Genomic DNA, 19,674 nt, shown 5'->3' on the forward strand with positions numbered 1-19,674 from the left:
ACATCTTGTATTAGCTGCTTGCACATATCTTTCGGTGCAACCAAATGCTGTACAATACTACACCATTTTAATAAAGAAACCTTTACTGAAAATACTAAAATCAAGCAAGATAAGGTGAACAGTACTCCACGAGTCGGCTGAATGTGGATCCCGCCATTAGTCAGCTGAACGCAGTGTTGGTTTCAATATAAGGATATCATGACGGTATATATTGTCTATGTTCTAAGGCAGTTTCGCTCGTACCAGCGTTACTGTATTACATTAGATGTAATAAACTACATTAACAGCAGAAAATCGCATGCCCTTTTACTGATGAGAGAGTAGTAAACCTACACAAGACATCCACTTATAAGAGCCACAGTTTTCTTGCATCGGAGACCATCCTGTCGGGTAGCAATTCACAGTGAAACTGGCAGCAGAGTTAGACCCGGCTGGCCGCTCCCCACGCTGCCCACGTGGCTACGATGGAGCAGACGACGGTCAGCGTCTGGTAGCCTGGTGACGTCACTGACGCGGCGCCGGCTCTGGTCAGCGAGTAGTTGAGGAAGTCGACGTATTTGGACACGTCGGTGTACACGCCAGGGTAGTCTTGCAGACCGCAGTAGTAGCCAAAGCTGACTATTCCGGCAAGTGAACCATTACACACCAGTGGCCCACCACTGTCTCCCTGTGGAGAAGAATGAAGTCGTCAGTCAAAACCAAATATGAATAAATTCCATGAAGAAAACTACCGAATCATATTTTACCTCTAATATTGATTGTATATATGACTGTGTGACACTAACTGACCTTAAAATCGCACCGACACATTAACGGTTATAATAATATTTTAAACGATTTTAAATAAAGCAACATCTAAAGTAACTGAGGAAGATAAAAAAAATGGTTCAAATGGCTCTGAGCAATATGGGACTTAACTTCTGAGGTCATTAGTCCACTAGAACTTAGAACTACTTAAACCTAACTAACCTAAGGACATGACACACATCCATGCCCGGGGCAGGATTCGAACCTGCGACCGTAGCGGTCGCGTGGTTCCAGACCGTAGCGCCTAGAACCGCTCGGCCACTCTGGCCGGCGAGGAAGATAATCTGCGGCCTTACTTTCCTTAGAAAGATATCCCATAGCCACAAATTCACATAACAGCTGAAAATACAGTTTCCACTCTTTGCAAACAATTAAGTGCTAACATAGTTTAATCATTTCTCATAAAAGTTTCTTAAGTGCGAGTATTACTGTCAGAATAAAGTTACTTATAGTTTAATTGTTATCTTTTCATGAAGTTTAAATGTCACCCTAAGACAGAGAAGAGCGAGACACCACAAAAGAATTATCCACGTAGGACGGAAATAGGTATATGTGATGTACAGACAAACAAATGATAACATTTTCAGAAAAATTGGATGGTTTATTCAAGAGAAAGAGCTTCACAGATGGGTGAGACAGTATTCCTTAGGTCCATTTCTGGGAATTACGCAAACAACTATTTGGCTTGGCATTGGTTGACAGAGTTGTTGGACATCCTCCTGGGGAATATCGTGCCAAATTCTGTTTAACTGGCGCGTTAGAGCATGAAAATCCCGATATGTATGGAGGCCCCCGCCCATAATGCTCAAAACGTTCTCAATTAGGGAGAGATCGGGCATCCTTGCTGGTGATCGAAGTGTTTGACAAGCACGAAGAAAAGCAGTGCAAACTCTCGCCATGTGCGGGCGGGCATTATCTTGCTGAAATTTAGGCCCACGATGGCTTGCTAAGAGATGCAACAAACCGGAGCGTAGCATATCATCAACGTATCGGTATGCTCTAAGGTTGCCACGGATAGCAACCATAGGATCCTGATATGAAAAGAAATGGCAACTCAGACCCAAACTCCATTTTGTCAGGCAACTCTCCAGGCACGTCTTCGGCCTGGAATCTCACTGACTAGAGTAGAATTATTTTCAGTGCTGAGTCCCGCTTCGAACTGAAATCTGATGACCAGATGACCAGCGAGGACATGTCTGGAGACGCCCCGGTCAGCGGTGGGATACTAGCCTGACTGTTGTCCACCACACATCTCATCAGTCAGGAGTAATGGTCTGGCGTGCCATTTCATTTCCTAGCACAACCTCTTTGGTTGTCATCCGCGACACCCTTACAGCACAGCAGAACGTCAGCGATATTCTACGCTCCATCGTGTTGCACTTCACGGCAAGCCACCCTGAGCCAACATTTCAGTTGGATAATCCCGGCCCCCTCTCCCCCCGCACATAGCGAAAGTTTCTACTTCTTGTCTTTGTGCACGCAAAACGATACCTTGACCAGCGACGCCGCCGGATCTAGCTGCAATTGAGAAAGTTAGCAGCTTTATAGGCAGGTCTTTCCAATAATCTCGGGATTTTGACAATATAATTCGCCAATTGTACAGAATTTGGCATGATATCCCTGAAGAGGACATGCAACAACTCTATCGATCAATGCCAAGCCGAATAACTGCTTGCATTAGGGCCAGAGGTAGACCGACGCTCTATTGAGTTGGTCAATTTGTAAAGCTCTTTCCCTTCAATTAATCATCCAACTTTTTTCTGAAATTGTAGTCATTTGTCTGTCTGTACATGTAAAGCACATCTACTCGTTTTCATCCCATTCGGATAATTTCTTCGTGGTACGTCGTCTTTATGGCTTACAGTGTTTACACTGCCGGAAAAAATTAGCACACCTAGAAAAATAATGTCGATTTTGGTCAGATGATGGCATATGCCACCTGGAGGGTAGTAGATTTACTGATAATGGTATCAACGTCGTCCGCCAACAGATAGCGCAATGGCAGATCTACCAGAGCGCTATCTGTGTCTGTCCTTTAATAAGGAATGCTCATAAGCAGAAGACTCAGTGTGGTGCAAATGAGTGAAGCAAGCAGCCGATCATGCCATGGAGTCGTACTCGTGCTTCCTACAGGCAACTGAACGAGCTTGAAAAGGGTGAAAATGTTGTATTTCAAGTGCATGGATGGTCCTTTCGCAGAATCGCCACACAAGTTGGACGTGTTGCGTCAGTTATGTAGAGATGCTGGTGGACACGTGCACATCCTCACAACTGCAGACAGGGTTCTGGACTTCCACGCAGCACAGACGCTCTAATGGCAGCAGTGGCAGATCTTACAGCTACCAAAGCACAGGTAAGAGGGTTTGTGCGCCCAGACGCGTCAACACGAATCGGCTATTAGCAGTGGGACTATGGGCATGCACACCTATAGACCATCATCCGCTCAACTTTCGTTTGTGTGACACAACTCCTCGTTGTTGTTGTTGTTGTTGTTGTGGTTTTCAGTCCTGAGACTGGTTTGATGCAGCTCTCCATGCTACTCTATCCTGTGCAAGCTCCTTCATCTCCCAGTACCTACTGCAACCTACATCCTTCTGTATCTGTTTAGTGTATTCATCTCTTGGTCTCCCTCTACGATTTTTACCCTCCACGCTGCCCTCCAGTACCAAATTGGTGATCCCTTGATGCCTCAGAACATGTCCTACCAACCGATCCCTTCTTCTAGCCAAGTTGTGCTACAAACTTCTCTTCTCCCCAATCCTATTCAATACCTCCTCATTAGTTATGTGATCTACCCTTCTAATCTTCAGCATTCTTCTGTAGCACCACATTTCGAAAGGTTCTATTCTCTTCTTGTCCAAACTAGTTTCACTTCCATACATGGCTACACTCCATACAAATACTTTCAGAAACGACTTCCTGACACTTAAATCTATACTCGATGTTAACAAATTTCTCTTCTTCAGAAACGCTTTCCTTGCCATTGCCAGTCTACATTTTATACCCTCTATACTTCGACCATCATCAGTTATTTTGCTCCCCAAATTGCAAAACTCTTTTACTACTTTAGTGTCTCATTTCCTAATCTAAGTCCCTCAGCACCACGAGAGTTAACTCGACTACATTCCATTATCCAAGTTTTGCTTTGGATGATGTTCATCTTATATCCTCCTTTCAAGACACTGTCCATTCCCTTCAACTGCTCTTCCAAGTCCATTGCTGTCACTGACGGAATTACAATGTCATCGGCGAACCTCAAAGTTTTTATTTCTTCTCCATGGATTTTAATACCTACTCCGAATTTTTCTTTTGTTTCCTTCACTGTCTGCTCAATACACAGATTGAATAACATAGGGGAGAGGCTACAATTCTGTCTCACTCCCTTCTTGTTATTGCGATTTTTTTCCACCAGCGTAGTATTTTCACAGATCGCAGTACATACGAGTGTTGGAACTTAAATAGTGGCAACTATTTATTCACAGCCGATACAAGAGAGTTACATGTTTGCACCTGTTACTGTCCTTCAAAAGTAGTCACCAGCGTTGTGTAGAACCCGTTGCTAGCGATGTGTAAGGCGTAGTATACCGTTAGCAGAGCCTGTTCTGTTGATGGTGTGAATGGAGCGGTCTACTGCCTGTCGAATCTCTGGAACAGTTCTGAAGCGAATGCCACGAAGTGGTTCCTTCATCTTCGGAACCAAATCAAAGTCACAAGTACTTAAGTCCGGGGAGTATGGTGGATGGTACAGTACTTCCCAGTCCCATCGACCGAACAGAGCAGCCACAGCTTGCGCTGTATGCGTCCGCGCATTGTCGTGCAAAATGATGGGTGGGTTGCGCAGGAAGTGTCACCGCTTCTTTCGCAAAGCTGGTCGCAGGTGATGCTCCAAAAACAAACAGTAATACTGTGCATTGACGGTCTGCCGTGGAGAAATGTAATGCGTTAGGATAACACCATCACAGTCGTATACGAGGATCGCCATAACATTCACCATACTGGAGCTCTGACGCACTTTCGACTTCCGCGGCGACCCATAACGACGCCATTCGTTGGATTGGCGTTTAAGTTTTGGCTCCTACGATGTGGCCCATGTCTCATCCAGTGTTACGATACGTCGTAAGAAAGCCTGTCCTTCGCGCTCATAGCGCTCCAGGTGCGTCTGAGTAGCTACGTAACGCATCCATTTCTGCATTTCCGTCAAGTCATGCGGAACCCATAGTGATGCAATTTTTCGCACGCCCCAGATGCGAAGCACAGTCGTATGCGCTAATCAGGTTTCGTGGGCGAGCTCACGACTCGTACGGCGTCGATCACTGTCCACTAACGCGGGAACAGCATGCACTTCTTCTTCAGAGACGGTAGAACGACCTGCCCGATGCATGTCTGCCACAGTTTGCCGACCTTCGTTGAAGGCTTTTACCCAATGTGCCGCTGTTCTGTACGCCAATGCCTATTCCCCGCATGCCTCTTGAAGACCTTGATGACACTGTCGTGCTGCCGGCCGGAGTGGCCGAGCGGTTCTAGGCGCTACAGTCTGGAACCACGCGACCGCTACGGTCGCAGGTTCGAATCCTGCCTCGGGCATGGATGTGTGTGATGTCCTTAGGTTAGTTACGTTTAAGTAGTTCTAAGTTCTAGGGGACTGATGACTTCACAAGTTAAGTCCCATAGTGCTCAGAGCCATTTGAACTGTCGTGCTGTACGACCTCTGACACATTCAATCTTGATCCAACGCCGTTGTTCCTGTTTCGAAAACATAGCGACACCGTTACGTTAGACCGCTCGCTCACAAGTGACTGTGTTTCCTTCGATTGTGCGCACGCCGGCGACGTGGCACGGGCGAGTCCATTTTCTCGGAAGTAAATTAGGTATGTCAACAACGTGTGCTATCAGCGACGATAGTAGCTTCCATTGCATAGTGTCTCCACAGCAGTGGAGTATATAGAAATGGCTCATAAATAGTCGCTAAATATACACGAAATATAGGAAAAACATTATCTACGAACGTCTGAAAATTGTGAATCACAGCACAGGCCTGCACGGCGCAAGTGGTGCCGTCAGAGCATCACTTGGAAGATGGAGTGGCGCACTCGCTTCATGCAGAATGTTGGTAGATCCGTTTTTGCCGTTCTCGTAAAAGAAAGGATATGTGTTGTTCCAACAAGATAATGCTCGCCCATACATTGCCCATGATCTCAACGTGCTCTGCAAGAAGTGCAGCACTATCTCTGGACTTGTCTCCAATCAATGTGTGGGATATGATTTGGTGAGAAGTGACTCGTGCGACTGCTCAACCAGCAACTCTTATAGAGCTGCGCAAACAGATCGAACAGGAGCGCGTATCGTATCCTAGGACAGCATTCACCATCTGAACGATCGACTGGACGCCAGAGTCAGCACCTGGATTGCCGCTCGTGGCGGCTACAACACGTTCTAATATAGGTGTTTCAGCATCGGTCGATACCTGCACCTCAGAACCGCTTTTGCTATTCATCTGTAGACGTAAACATTTCATGTACTCCATACATTGTTGCGACAATAAATTTTAAGTGAACTGGAAACCGCTAAAAGGGTGTAACATTTTTTCCCAGCAGTGTATTACCTCCGCAACTTAACTAGACTCTGTTGTGTTGGCAGAAGAGCCAACACCGTGTTACAACTGGAGGCCGAAATGCACGCGTTTTAGCTAACGCAGGCTAGCGTGAGGAGAGAAGGACTATACTGACGTGAGGTCTGGAATATGACAAGGAATGAGAATTCAGAAAGCGACGTAATTAGTTTGATACTTAACTTTAATCCATTAATAATGAACGTCGCTCTTGACGGTACATGATTCAATATTATCTGTTCAGGATACGTAGTAACTGAATATGGCGCCTTGCTAGGTCGTAGCAAATGACGCAGCTGAAGGCTATGTTAAACTGTCGTCTCTGCAAATGAGAGCGTATGCAGGCAGTGAACCATCACTAGCAAAGTCGGCTGTACAACTGGGGCGAGTGTTAGGGAGTCTCTCTAGACTAGACCTGCCGTGTGGCGGCGGCGCTCGGTCTGCAATCCTTATAGTGGCGACACGCGGGTCCGACGTATACTAACGGACCGCGGCCGATTTAAAGGCTACCACCTAGCAAGTGTGGTGTCTGGCGGTGACACCACAGACTCAGTCCGTAAACTGTTTTCCAGATAATGTGATTATTGTCTTTGTTGACACAGTTATGAAGTTTTTAATAGTGACACTCAAACAAATTTTAGGTATCTGGTCAGAAATACGATGTTACAGGTAGAATTATTTGGATCAATGATAATCTGTATGCATCCGTAAATGAAACTATATTAGTAAAGCACCACGCAAAAGATGGTGGCCGACGTCACTTACAATACTAAAGGAAAAATAAATTACTTTGAGACGATGTTCGAAACGCTGCATCGGCATCCGCAAGTATTAGATGCTTTTAGCCTCAGCGTTAATGCTTCACACATGGCTCTTCTAGTAATTAATTAAAACCACGAAGCACTGTCTCAGCATTCCAGTTCTTTACCAGCAGTGGCAACGGTCATTCGGGACAACAGTAAGTTTCAGCCTCGAATTCAAACTGACATGCATTCACTACAATGGCTGACTGCACATCGTCGTCCGTTGGCAAGCTCTCAACGCCCCTTCCGCCTTCTCCATTGGCGTGCTTTTGCCTCCTTAACACAGAGGGGCTTCCCTCCAGTTTTTAAAAAAATGGTTCAAATGGCTCTGAGCACTATGGGACTTAACATCTGAGGTCATCAGTCCCCTAGAACTTAGAACTACTTAAAGCTAACTAACCTAAGGACATCACACACATCCATGCCCGAGGCAGGATTCGAACCTGCGACCGTAGTGGTCGCGCGGTTCCAGACTGAAGTGCCTAGAACCGCTCGGCCACACCGGCCGGCTCCAGTTTTTCTTATTATATAGTTACAATTATATCGATGCTATACGCGGATCAGTAACAATATACACTGACGGAAAAAACAACGCCACATCAAGAAATAATTAATGCAGCGTAATGATCTTTCAGGAATATATTTGTCTAGGTAACATATTCAAATGATTGACATTGCGAGATCAAAGGTTAATGCAAATTTGAAATGCTGGTATATTAATAATCAGTGTAATCGACAGAATGTTGAATGCAAGCACGCAAAGGTGCATGCATTGTGTTGTACAGGTGCCGGATGTCAGTTCGTGGGATGGAATGCCATGCCCGTTGGCACTTGGTTGGTCAATGCAGGGACGCTTAATGCTGGTTCTGGATGATGGATGATGCTAAAAATTTCGTCTGATGATGTCCCTTATGTGCTCGATTGGATCCGGTGATTGAGCAGGCCAAGGCAATATATCGACACTGAAGAGCGTATTGGGTTCAACAGCGGTATGTGGGCGTACGTTATCCTGTTGGAAAACACCCCCTGGAATGCTGTTCATGAATGGCAGCACAATGTGTTTGGATCATCAAATTGACGTACAGAGTTGCAGTCAAGGTGCTTTGGATAACCACGAGAGTCTCCTGCTGTCATACAAAATCGCACCCCACACCATAACGCCAGTTGCAGGTCCAATGTGCCTAGCACTTAAGAGAGGTTTATTGCAGGCCCTCAACTGTCCCCGTTCTTACCAACACATGGCGATCACTGGCTCCGAGGCAGAACCAGCTTTTATCAGAAAACACAACAAACCCCCATCCTGCCCCCAATGTGCTCTCGCTTAGCACCACTGACGTCGTAAATGGCAGTGGTTTGGAGTCAGTGGAATACACGCTGCACGGCATCTAGCTCAGAGCTGTCCATCAAGTAACCGATTTGTAACCGTTCATTTGTCACTGTGGTGCCAACTGCGGCTCAAATTGCTGACGCAGATGCAGTACGCTGCGGCAGAGTCATAAGCTAAACCAGATGGTCATCCCTCTCGACAGTACCACGTTGACATCCGGAACCCGTTCTTCCCTTGATCACCACCGCCAGCAATCATGTACAGTGGCTACATTCTTGCAAAGACTTTCTGCAGTATTGCAAAAGGAATATCCAGCTTCTCGTAGCCTTATTACACGACCTCGTTCAAACTCAATGGCATACTGATAATGGCGTCTTTGTCGCCTTAAAGGCATTCTTGACTAACATCAGCTAACCACGTCCAATCTCAAAGGTAAATAACGCTCACGACCGTAACAGCGCGTATTTAAAGCCAACCTGATTTGCATCCTCTTAATGATGCTACTAGCGGCACTCTTATGTGATTGGCGGGAAATTTGCGTAGACATCTTTCAGATGTAGAAAAATGCCTTTCAACTTTCGTTTTTGTCGCACAAATACTTCTTGATGTTGCGACTTTTCCCCGCCAGTGTAGTATTTTCACAGATTACGTTACATATGTAGAAATGATTCGTAAATAGTCACTAAATGTGCACGAAATATAGGAAAAAACATTATCTGTGAACGTCTGTAAATTATGAATCACGAAAACGTTGATGTTACAGAGTGGCAGGACGCGCCTGCGGTCTGGGGGGTGGAATATTACATGCAAAAACTGTTCAGATAGGTATAGTGGACAGTAATTGTAGGTAATAGTGCAGGAGTAGTGGTAAGTGCAGCTAGTTATTTTAGTGGATGCTGTCGTAATTAACAGTAGTAATCACTGTGGTATGGTAAACAGTAACATATTAGTTGTAGTAGTACATGTAGTTTCATTAGATGCCGATGCACAGAAAACAATACTAACTTTAGATAGTAGTAATGTGAAAGAGAGAGCTTAAATTGTACGTAACGGGTAAGAACTGAAGAAACAAATTATTAAATAATAGATGATCTATGGGTATTTCAGTGAGAAGTGTGCTGAAGATGAAATACATTGCGTCATCATCTACTCGAAGAAATCCATGAAGGAAATGGGACACATGTCGTGATTACTATGAGGACTTAACAGGTGTGAAGTGAAGGGACTATTATCTATATAAGGACAATAGACTCACCTGGCAGGAGTCTTCGTTCCTCACCCCTCCAGCACACAGCATCCCTTCCAGAACGAGCAGCCTCCTGCGGCAAATCGCTGTGTCCGTCACGTTCACCGTCACGTACTTCAGTTCATTTGAAGTTTGCCCATTCTGCAGAAATAAGATATCAAGCTTATAGCTGCACACTGTAGCACACCGCGTAGGCATAACACTGAGACTGTACAATTCATCGGCCCTTTCCAAGCGTAAGTCGTGCAAGAAGCGATCCACAGACCAATATGATGTTTGAAGCTTAATGGAAGATTAAAACAGTGTTCCGGACCAGGACTCGAACCCGAAACTTTTGAATTTTTTGCGAAAATCCTGTACCGGCAGAGCCAAACTACTGGCCATTCAAAAGTGCTACACCATGAAGATCACGTGTTACACACGCGAAATTTAACCGACAGGAAGAAGATGCTGTGATATGCAAATGATTAGCTTTTCAGAGCATTCACACAAGGTTGGCGGCGATGGCGACACCTACAACGTGCTGACATGAGGAAAGTTTCCAACCCATTTCTCATCCACAAACAGCAGTTGACCGGCGTTGCCTGGTGAAACGTTGTTGTGATGCCTCGTGTAAGGAGGAGAAATGCGTTTCCAACTTTGATAAAGGTCGGATTGTAGCCCATAGCGATCGCGATTTACCGTATCGCGACATTGCTGCTCGCGTTGGTCGAGATCCAGTGACTGTTAGCAGAATATGGAATCAGTGGGTTCAGGATGGTAATACGGAACGCCTCGCTGGATCCCAACGGCCTCGTATCACTAGCAGTCGAGACGACAGGCATCTTATCCGCATGGCTGTAACGGATCGTGCAGCCACGTCTCGATCCCTGAGTCAACAAATGGGGACGTTTGCGAGACAGCAACCATCTGCACGAACAGTTCGTCGACGTTCGCAGCACCATGGACTATCAGCTCGGAGACCATGGCTGCGGTTACCCTTGACGCTGCATCACAGACAGGAGCGCCTGCGATGGTGTACTCAACGACGAACCTGGGTGCACGAATGGCAAAACGTTATTCTTTCGGATGAATCCAGGTTCTGTTTACAGTATCATGATGGTCGCATCCATGTTTGGCGACATCGCGGTGAACGCACATATAAGCGTATATTCGTCATCGCCATACTGCCGTATCACCCGTCGTGATGGTATGTGCGTGCCATTGGTTACACTTCTCGGTTACCTCTTGTTCGCATTGACGGCACTTTGAACAGTGAACGTTACATTTCAGATGTGTTACCACCCGTGGCTCTATCCTTCATCCGAATCCTGCAATCCCTACATTTCAGAAGGATAATGCACGACCGCATGTTGCAAGTCCTGTACGGGCCTTTCTGGATACAGAAAATGTTCGACTGCTGCCCTGGCCATCACATTCTCCAGATCTCTCACAGATTGAAAACGTCTGGTCAATGATGGCCGAGCAACTGGCTCGTCACAATTTTCCAGTCACTACTCTTGATTAACTGTGGTATCGTGTTGAAGCTGTTAAATGTGCCGTCAATGCGAACAAGAGGTGACCGAGATTGTAACTAAAGCCACCCCATACCATTAGGCCGGGTGATACGCCAGTATGGTGATAACGAATACACGCTTCCAATGTGCGTTCACCGCGATGTCGCCAAACACGGATGCGACCATCATGATGCTGTAAACAGAACCTGGATTCATCCGAAAAAATGACGTTTTGCCATTCGTGCACCCAGGTTCGTCGTTGAGTACACCATCGCAGGCGCTCCTGTCTGTGATGCAGCGTCAAGAACAATTGCAGCCATGGTCTCCCAGCTGATAGTCCATGCTGCTGAAAACGTCGTCGAATTGTTCGTGCAGATGGTTGCTGTCTCGCAAACGTCCCCATCTGTTGACTCAGGGATCGAGACGTGGCTGCACGATCCGTTACAGCCATGCGGATAAGATGCCTCTCATCTCGGCTGCTAGTGATACGAGGCCGTTGGGATCCGGCAGGCGTTCCGTATTACCCTCCTGAACCCACCGATTCAATATTCTGCTAACAATCATTAGATCTCGACCAACGCGAGCAGCAATGTTGCGATACGATAAACCGCAATCGCGATAGTCTACAATGCGACCTTTAACAAAGTCGGAAACGTGATGGTACGCATTTCTCCTCCTTACACGAGGCATCACAACAACGTTTCACCAGGCAACGCCGGTCAACAGCCTTTTGTAAATGAGAAATGGGTTGGAAACTTTCCTCATGTCAGCACGTTGTAGGTGTCGCCACCGGCGCCAACCGTGTGTGAATGCTCTGAAAAGCTAATCATTTGCATATCACAGCATCTTCTTCCTGTCGGTTAAATTTCGCGTCTGTAGCAGGTCATCTTCGTGGTGTAGCAATTTTAATGTCCAGTAGTGTACTTAAACCTAACTAACCTAAGAACATCACACACATCCATGCCCGAGGCAGGATTCGAACCTGCGACCATGGCAGCAGCGCAGTTCCGGACTGAGCGCCTAGAGCAGGCAATTGTGGCCGTGCGGTTCTAGGCGCTACAGTCTGGAGCCGAGCGGCAGCTACCGTCGCAGGATCGAATCCTGCCTCGGGCATAGATGTGTGTGATGTCCTTAGGTTAGTTAGGTTTAATTAGTTCTAAGTTCTAGGCTACTGATGACCTCAGAGTCCCTTTTAGAAGGAAACAAATTTTTCCAGATACATATTAAGACGTACGACTGAGCCTAACTGTACATGTGTGTTCACAAGAAACTAACAGTCACATTCAACAAGCAGTGCTGCGCTGCGAGCACTCTCATGTGATACTTGTCGGGTCATTTTGAATTGGACGATGTTACGGTGCTGGGACCTTTGTTCGGAGGTTTGTGTTACGGTACATTGCTGTTAAACATCACCGACTTCTGTCTGTATACGGTCTTGCTTGTCCGTCTTAGTCTAAAGATTAATACCCCCAAAATACTTAATCTGAACAGTAATTATTTCTATTTCCTTAGAGATACACAAGGATTACAATAGTTCATCCGAGATAATGTTCCGTATATTGCGGTGCCTGTCTGGTTCAATATTATTGAACTTCTTGTTTCTTATTTGTGGCACAAAGTAAGATTGTGGTTTACGATTTTTGCTGGCGTGGCTAACATACAGCTTACCAAGCTTGCTTTAAGTCTGAGATTTCACTCTAGATATTTTTGAGGGGAGATTAGAAGTGTTGAATGTCTCGCTGGACTTTATTATGATTTGTTTGAAATATTGCGCCTCACCTTAAAACATTTTGTTCTTCTGTCTGGATGTCATTGAAAAGTTACTGTCACGCAGTAAGCGCTACTGTTAGTTCTGGCATGTGTATGACTTAAAGCCGTTAGCCTGTGTAAAATATGCATGTTTCAGGAAACATAATTCATTTTGTTCAAAGGTATCTTGTGGTTCAAAATGGTTCAAATGGCTCTGAGCACTATGGGACTTAACTTCTGAGGTCATCAGGTCCCTAGAACTTAGAACTACTTAAACCTAACTAACCTAAAGATATCACAAACATCCACGCCCGAGGCAGGATTCGAACCTGCGACCGTAGCGGTCGCGCGGTTCCAGACTGTAGCGCCTAGAACCGCTCAGCCACCCCGGCCGGCGGTATATTGTGAGCCTGGGTTATATTGTAATGAAAGAGGACGTCAAAAGCTCCACTGATCGTTAAGAAATGTTTAGCATATGAGAAATGTATGACGTAAAGGGTGCTGGGCCTTTGACAGATCAAATTCTCTTCCATCCAGCCTGTCATTTTTTGTAACCTTGTTATTGTTTTACAGAAAGGTTCTGTATTTTTATTAACAAATTTAAACAGTCTTAACCTAATATTTTTGCTTTTTTCCGTAATATTTTTGCACCAAGGAGATAAAAGTCTTGTGAAAGAGATGTCAACGTATGTTACGACACTGAACCCGGAATGGTAGTTGGAGCTGGATGTATGAGACATTCCATTCGGAAATCGTTAGGGAATTCAATATTCCGAAATTCACAGTTCCAAGAGTGTGCCAAGAATACCAGATTTCAGGCTTTACCTCTCATCAAGGACAACGGAGTGGCCGACGACCTTCACATGTCGATCGAGAAAATCGGCGTTTGTGTAGGGTTGTCAGTGTTAACAGACAAGCAGCACTGCGTGAATAACCGTAGAAATCAATGTGGGACGTACGATGAACGTATCCCTTCGGACAGTACGACGAACATGAGTGCCTTTGCTGACAGGACAACAGCTGCAGCGCCTCTCTAACGTTAGTGACCATTTCGGTTTGAGTCTACACGACTGGAAAACTGTCACCTGGTCAGATGAGTCCCGATTTCAGTTGGTAAGAGCTGATGGTAGGGTTCGTGTGTGGTGCAGACCCAACGATGCTACAGACCCAAGTTGTCAACAAGGTACTGTGTAAGCTGGTGGTGGCTCCATAATAACGTGGACTGTGTTTACATGGGATGGACTGCGTCTTCTGTCCTAAGTGGACCAGTCATTCACATGAAATGGATATGTTCGGCTACTTGGAGAACATTTGTAGCCATTCGTGGAGCTCATGATGCCAAACAACACTGGAATTTTTATGTGTAACAATGCGCCATGTCGCCAGGCCACATCTGTTCGCGAGTGGTTTGAAAAACATTTTGGATAAATCGAGCTTATGATTTGGCCGACCACATCACCCGACGTGAACCCCATCGAACGTTTATGGGACACAGTTGAGAGATCAGTTAGTGCATAAAATCCTGTACTGGCAACACTGTTGCAATTATGGACGGCTTTAGAGGCAACAGGGTTCAATGTGACTGCAGGGGGCTTCCAGCGACTTGTTGAGTCCATACCACATGAAATTGCTGCACGATGCCGGGCAAAAGGAGGTCTGACACGAGATATCCCATGACGTTTGCTACCTCAGTGTATGCTTCTTGTTGTAGAACTTGCGTCTACTGTATTTATTCTAGGGGAAACTGTTTTAAGGTTGTTGAGACGTTGTGGAAATTTTTCTGAATTTTTGCAAGGTATGCAGTGTTAAAGATAATGGCCAATATCTGTGAACTGCAGTGTTACATTGATGTTTAAAACTTCTTGAAGTGATATTTTGTGTGTAACGATTTTCTATTCTTTCGTTACACACAAAATATCACTTCAAGAAGTTTTAAACATCAATGTAACACTGCAGTTCACAGATATTGGCCATTATCTTTAACACTGCATACCTTGCAAAAATTCAGAAATTTGTTAATTTGGAGGGTTATTTGTTCTTGTAATGAATAAACTATTTAATATATATGTCGAATAAAATTGATGATGTAAGGGAGCCTCTGATTGTACTTATACTCCTATCTACCAGCTCAGTAAGACACAGTGATTTGAATAGGGTGCTTAGACTAATTAAGGGCACCGTATACAGGAGAACTTCTGTGAAGTTGGAAGGTAGGAGATATGGTAATGGTGGAAGTAAAGCTGTGAGTGCGTAGGCATGCCTGGATAGCTCAGGCAGATGTTCCAGATTCAAGACCTGGTCAAGCACACAATTTTTATCGCCTCTCAAAAGAGGGTACACTCAGCTGCAGGCTGAAAATTCATTCTGGAAGATGACACTTGACTTACGTCATTGCCCAACTTAAATCCAATGTTGAATTTTATTGATATTATCACCACCTCTGTGTCAGACCGAGATCTTTCTAATTTCCTTTGTTTCGCATATATAAAGTCATATATTCAAAGTCATGTAGATGAAGTTGCGTAACAATAAGAAAATATCTGAAAGTATTATGTAGAAAAAACTGCATATAATATATAACATTCACCCTCTTCAATGATATACTGTCGTATGTTAGGCATGGTTAATAACTTTGTTTGCGTACACAGCATGTCAATGACTGACCTGTCTCCTTTTTAGTTGCTATAAGCGATGGTTTAATACCTCTACGTTTCAAACATCAGTCTCGTTGCAGTTCAAGCACCATCGCAAGTCAGATGAGCTTAAAGTTGCATAGAGTACAGACAAGGGAACACGTATTTGATCTTCACTCCTGGAACCACAGGTTGACTAAGTGAGTGATATGCAGTATGTCTGCAATCGGGCACGGCCATACATTAGGGCTTCACCTGTAGAACCTAAGAAGACAACCGATCAGTCCTAAACCCGGTTCCGATGTAGGTAAGACGCAGCAGAGCTTGCCTCGTAGAGCATAAAGGTAGTGACTATATCAGTTGTCACAGAGCTCATAGTCCAGGCACATACCACAACTTTAGCTTCGCCACCTGAGGACGACGGCTCGGACCGGGACACCAGGCTGTTCGAATTACAGGCAGCAAGGGAACATTAGACCATGGCTCACCGAACGTGGTGATGACATCAGTTACTTGTAAAAAAAATATCGTGTATGAAAATGTGATCGTCAACTCAGCTAGGTTCCGGAATAAAACCTATCGCTTATTATTTCAATTGGTGAAATTTATGACTTTACGTTGGCATACTTCTCAGCCGGAAAATTTATAAATGACGGTTTCATATTGTTTCGAGGCAAACTATGGTCTGCTCGTAAGAGGCAACTTTTAAATGGCTGCAGCCGTTTTTAATGGAATGAATGCTGCATCACTAGGTTTTGTTATTCTTTCTCAGAGAGAGTGATGGGTGATGTCTACACCATGAGGTTACGTCGTGTGATGCGAAGAGGACAGCCAACTATTACTCATCTTACAAACTCGGATGTATTTGTATAACATATCTGATGATAATTTATCCATTGAAATATGCTGAGAAATCCCTTACGTATCAACAAAATCTCGACCCTAACAATTCTGTAACAGCGGGTAGGGCTGTAAGGGGACAACATCAACTGCTTTAAAAGTAATTTCAAGATTATCTCAAGGAAATATTGTTGTTGTTGTTGCGGTCTTCAGTCCTGAGACTGGTTCGATGCAGCTCTCCATGCTACTCTATCCTTTGCAAGTTCCTTCATCTCCCAGTTCCTACTGCAACCTACTTCCTTCTGAATCTGTTTAGTGTATTCATCTCTTGGTCTCCCTATGCGATTTTTACCCTCCGCGCTGCCCTCCAATACTAAATTGGTGATCCCTTGATGCTTCAGAATATGCCCTACCAACCGATCCCTTCTTCTAGTCAAGTTGTGCCAAAAATTTCTCTTCTCCCCAGTTTTATTCAATACCTCCTCATTAATTATGTGATCTACCCATCTAATCTTCAGCATTCTTCTGTAGCACCACATTTCGAAATCTTCTATTTTCTTCCTGTCTAAACTACACTCCTGGAAATTGAAATAAGAACACCATGAATTCATTGTCCCAGGAAGGGGAAACTTTATTGACACATTCCTGGGGTCAGATACATCACATGATCACACTGACAGAACCACAGGCACATAGACACAGGCAACAGAGCATGCACAATGTCGGCACTAGTACAGTGTATATCCACCTTTCGCAGCAATGCAGGCTGCTATTCTCTCATGGAGACGATCGTAGAGATGCTGGATGTAGTCCTGTGAAACGGCTTGCCATGTCATTTCCACCTGGCGCCTCAGTTGGACCAACGTTCGTGCTGGACGTACAGACCGCGTGAGACGACGCTTCATCCAGTCCCAAACATGCTCAATGGGAGACAGATCCGGAGATCTTGCTGGCCAGGGTAGTTGACTTACACCTTCTAGAGCACGTTGGGTGGCACGGGTTACATGCGGACGTACATTGTCCTGTTGGAACAGCAAGTTCCCTTGCCGGTCTAGGAATGGTAGAACGATGGGTTCGATGACGGTTTGGATGTACCGTGCACTATTCAGTGTCCCCTCGACGATCACCAGTGGTGTACGGCCAGTGTAGGAGATCGCTCCCCACACCATGATGCCGGGTGTTGGCCCTGTGTGCGTCGGTCGTATGCAGTCCTGATTGTGGCGCTCACCTGCACGGCGCCAAACACGCATACGACCATCATTGGCACCAAGGCAGAAGCGACTCTCATCGCTGAAGACGACACGTCTCCATTCGTCCCTCCATTCACGCCTGTCGCGACACCACTGGAGGCGGGCTGCACGATGTTGGGGCGTGAGCGGAAGACGGCCTAACGGTGTGCGGGACCGTAGCCCAGCTTCATGGAGACGGTTGCGAATGGTCCTCGCCGATACCCCAGGAGCAACAGTGTCCCTAATTTGCTGGGAAGTGGCGGTGCGGTCCCCTACGGCACTGCGTAGGATCCTACGGTCTTGGCGTGCATCCGTGCTTCGCTGCGGTCCGGTCCCAGGTCGACGGGCACGTGCGCCTTCCGCCGACCACGGGCGACAACATCGATGTACTGTGGAGACCTCACGCCCCACGTGTTGAGCAATTCGGCGGTACGTCCACCCGGCCTCCCGCATGCCCACTATACGCCCTCGCTCAAAGTCCGTCAACTGCATATACGGTTCACGTCCACGCTGTCGCGGCATGCTACCAGTGTTAAAGACTGCGATGGAACTCCGTATGCCACGGCAAACTGGCTGACACTGACGGCGGCGGTGCACAAATGCTGCGCAGCTAGCGCCATTCGACGGCCAACACCGCGGTTCCTGGTGTGTCCGCTGTGCCGTGCGTGTGATCATTGCTTGTACAGCCCTCTCGCAGCGTCCGGAGCAAGTATGGTGGGTCTGACACACCGATGTCAATGTGTTCTTTTTTCCATTTCCAGGAGTGTATTTATCGTCCATGTTTCACTTCCATACATGGCTACACTCCATACAAATACTTTCAGAAACGACTTCCTGACACTTAAATCTATACTCAATGTTAATAAATTTCTCTTCTTCGGAAATGCTTTCCTTGCCATTGCCAGTCTACATTTTATATCCTCTCTACTTCGACCATCATCAGTTATTTTGCTCCCCAAATAGCAATACTCATTTACTACTTTAAGCGTCTTATTTCCTAATCTAATTCCCGCAGCACCACCCGATTTCATTCGTCTACATTCCATTATTCTCGTTTTGCTTTTGTTGATGTTCATCTTATATCCTCCTTTCAAGACACTGTCCATTCCGTTCAACTGCTCTTCCAAGTCCTTTGCTGTCTCTGACAGAATTACAATGTCATCGGCGAACCTCAAAGTTTTCATTTCTTCTCCATGGATTTTAATACCTACTCCCAACTTTTCTTTTGTTTCCTTTACTGCTTGCTCAATATACAGATTGAATAACACCGGGGAGAGGAAATATTACAAGGCCTTTAACATATCACATATGCTGCCGAGCTATTCAGACGCCTAATGTTATCGGAATCATTGGAGTTGTTCACTGAGATGACAAGAATCATGGGACAGCGATATACTGATTGCGGTAGTATGGAGCACACAAAGTATAAACGGGCAATGCATTGCCGGAACTGTCATTGGATTTCAGATGATTCTTGTGGAAGGATTTCGGACGTAATAATGGCCGCGCGACGAGAATTAACAGATTTTGAACTCGGAATGTCATTTGGAGCTAGACGCGTTGGACATTCCATTTCAGAAACCGCTAGGGAATTCGACATTCCGAGATCAACAGTATCAAGAGTGCGTCAGAATACCACATTACCTCTCACCACGGACAAGCAGTGGTCGACAGCCTACCCTTAACGACCGAGGGTAGAGGCGTTTGCGTAGCGTTGTCAGTGCTAACAAACAAGCAACACTATGTTAAATAACCGCAGAAATCAATGTGGGACGTTTGACTACTGCATCCGTTAGCACAGTGCGGCGAAATTTGGCTTTAATGGACTATGACAGCAGAGTACAGACGCGAGTGCGATTGCTAACACCATGACATCTCCTGCAGCGCGTTTCCATGGGCTTGTGAACATGTCGATTGGATTCTAGACGACTGGAAA

The 19,674-nt window shown here is 45.6% G+C and overlaps 1 protein-coding gene across 1 annotated transcript in view; it reads right to left on the reverse strand.

Moving 5' to 3' along the window:
* Positions 1 to 421: 421 nt before the first annotated feature.
* The window catches only part of LOC124606014 (chymotrypsin-1-like), a 149,179-nt gene continuing 129,926 nt past the window's right edge, over positions 422 to 19,674 (reverse strand). Inside the window, exons 6-7 of the mRNA XM_047137977.1 lie at positions 9,801 to 9,932; positions 422 to 667 (exon numbers count right to left, since the gene is read on the reverse strand). Of these exons, the coding sequence (XP_046993933.1) occupies positions 422 to 667; positions 9,801 to 9,932 (378 nt within the window). The remainder of the gene's footprint in view (positions 668 to 9,800; positions 9,933 to 19,674) is intronic.

This window comes from Schistocerca americana, chromosome 3, assembly GCF_021461395.2.
Source record: "Schistocerca americana isolate TAMUIC-IGC-003095 chromosome 3, iqSchAmer2.1, whole genome shotgun sequence".
Taxonomy (NCBI): Eukaryota; Metazoa; Arthropoda; class Insecta; order Orthoptera; family Acrididae; genus Schistocerca; species Schistocerca americana.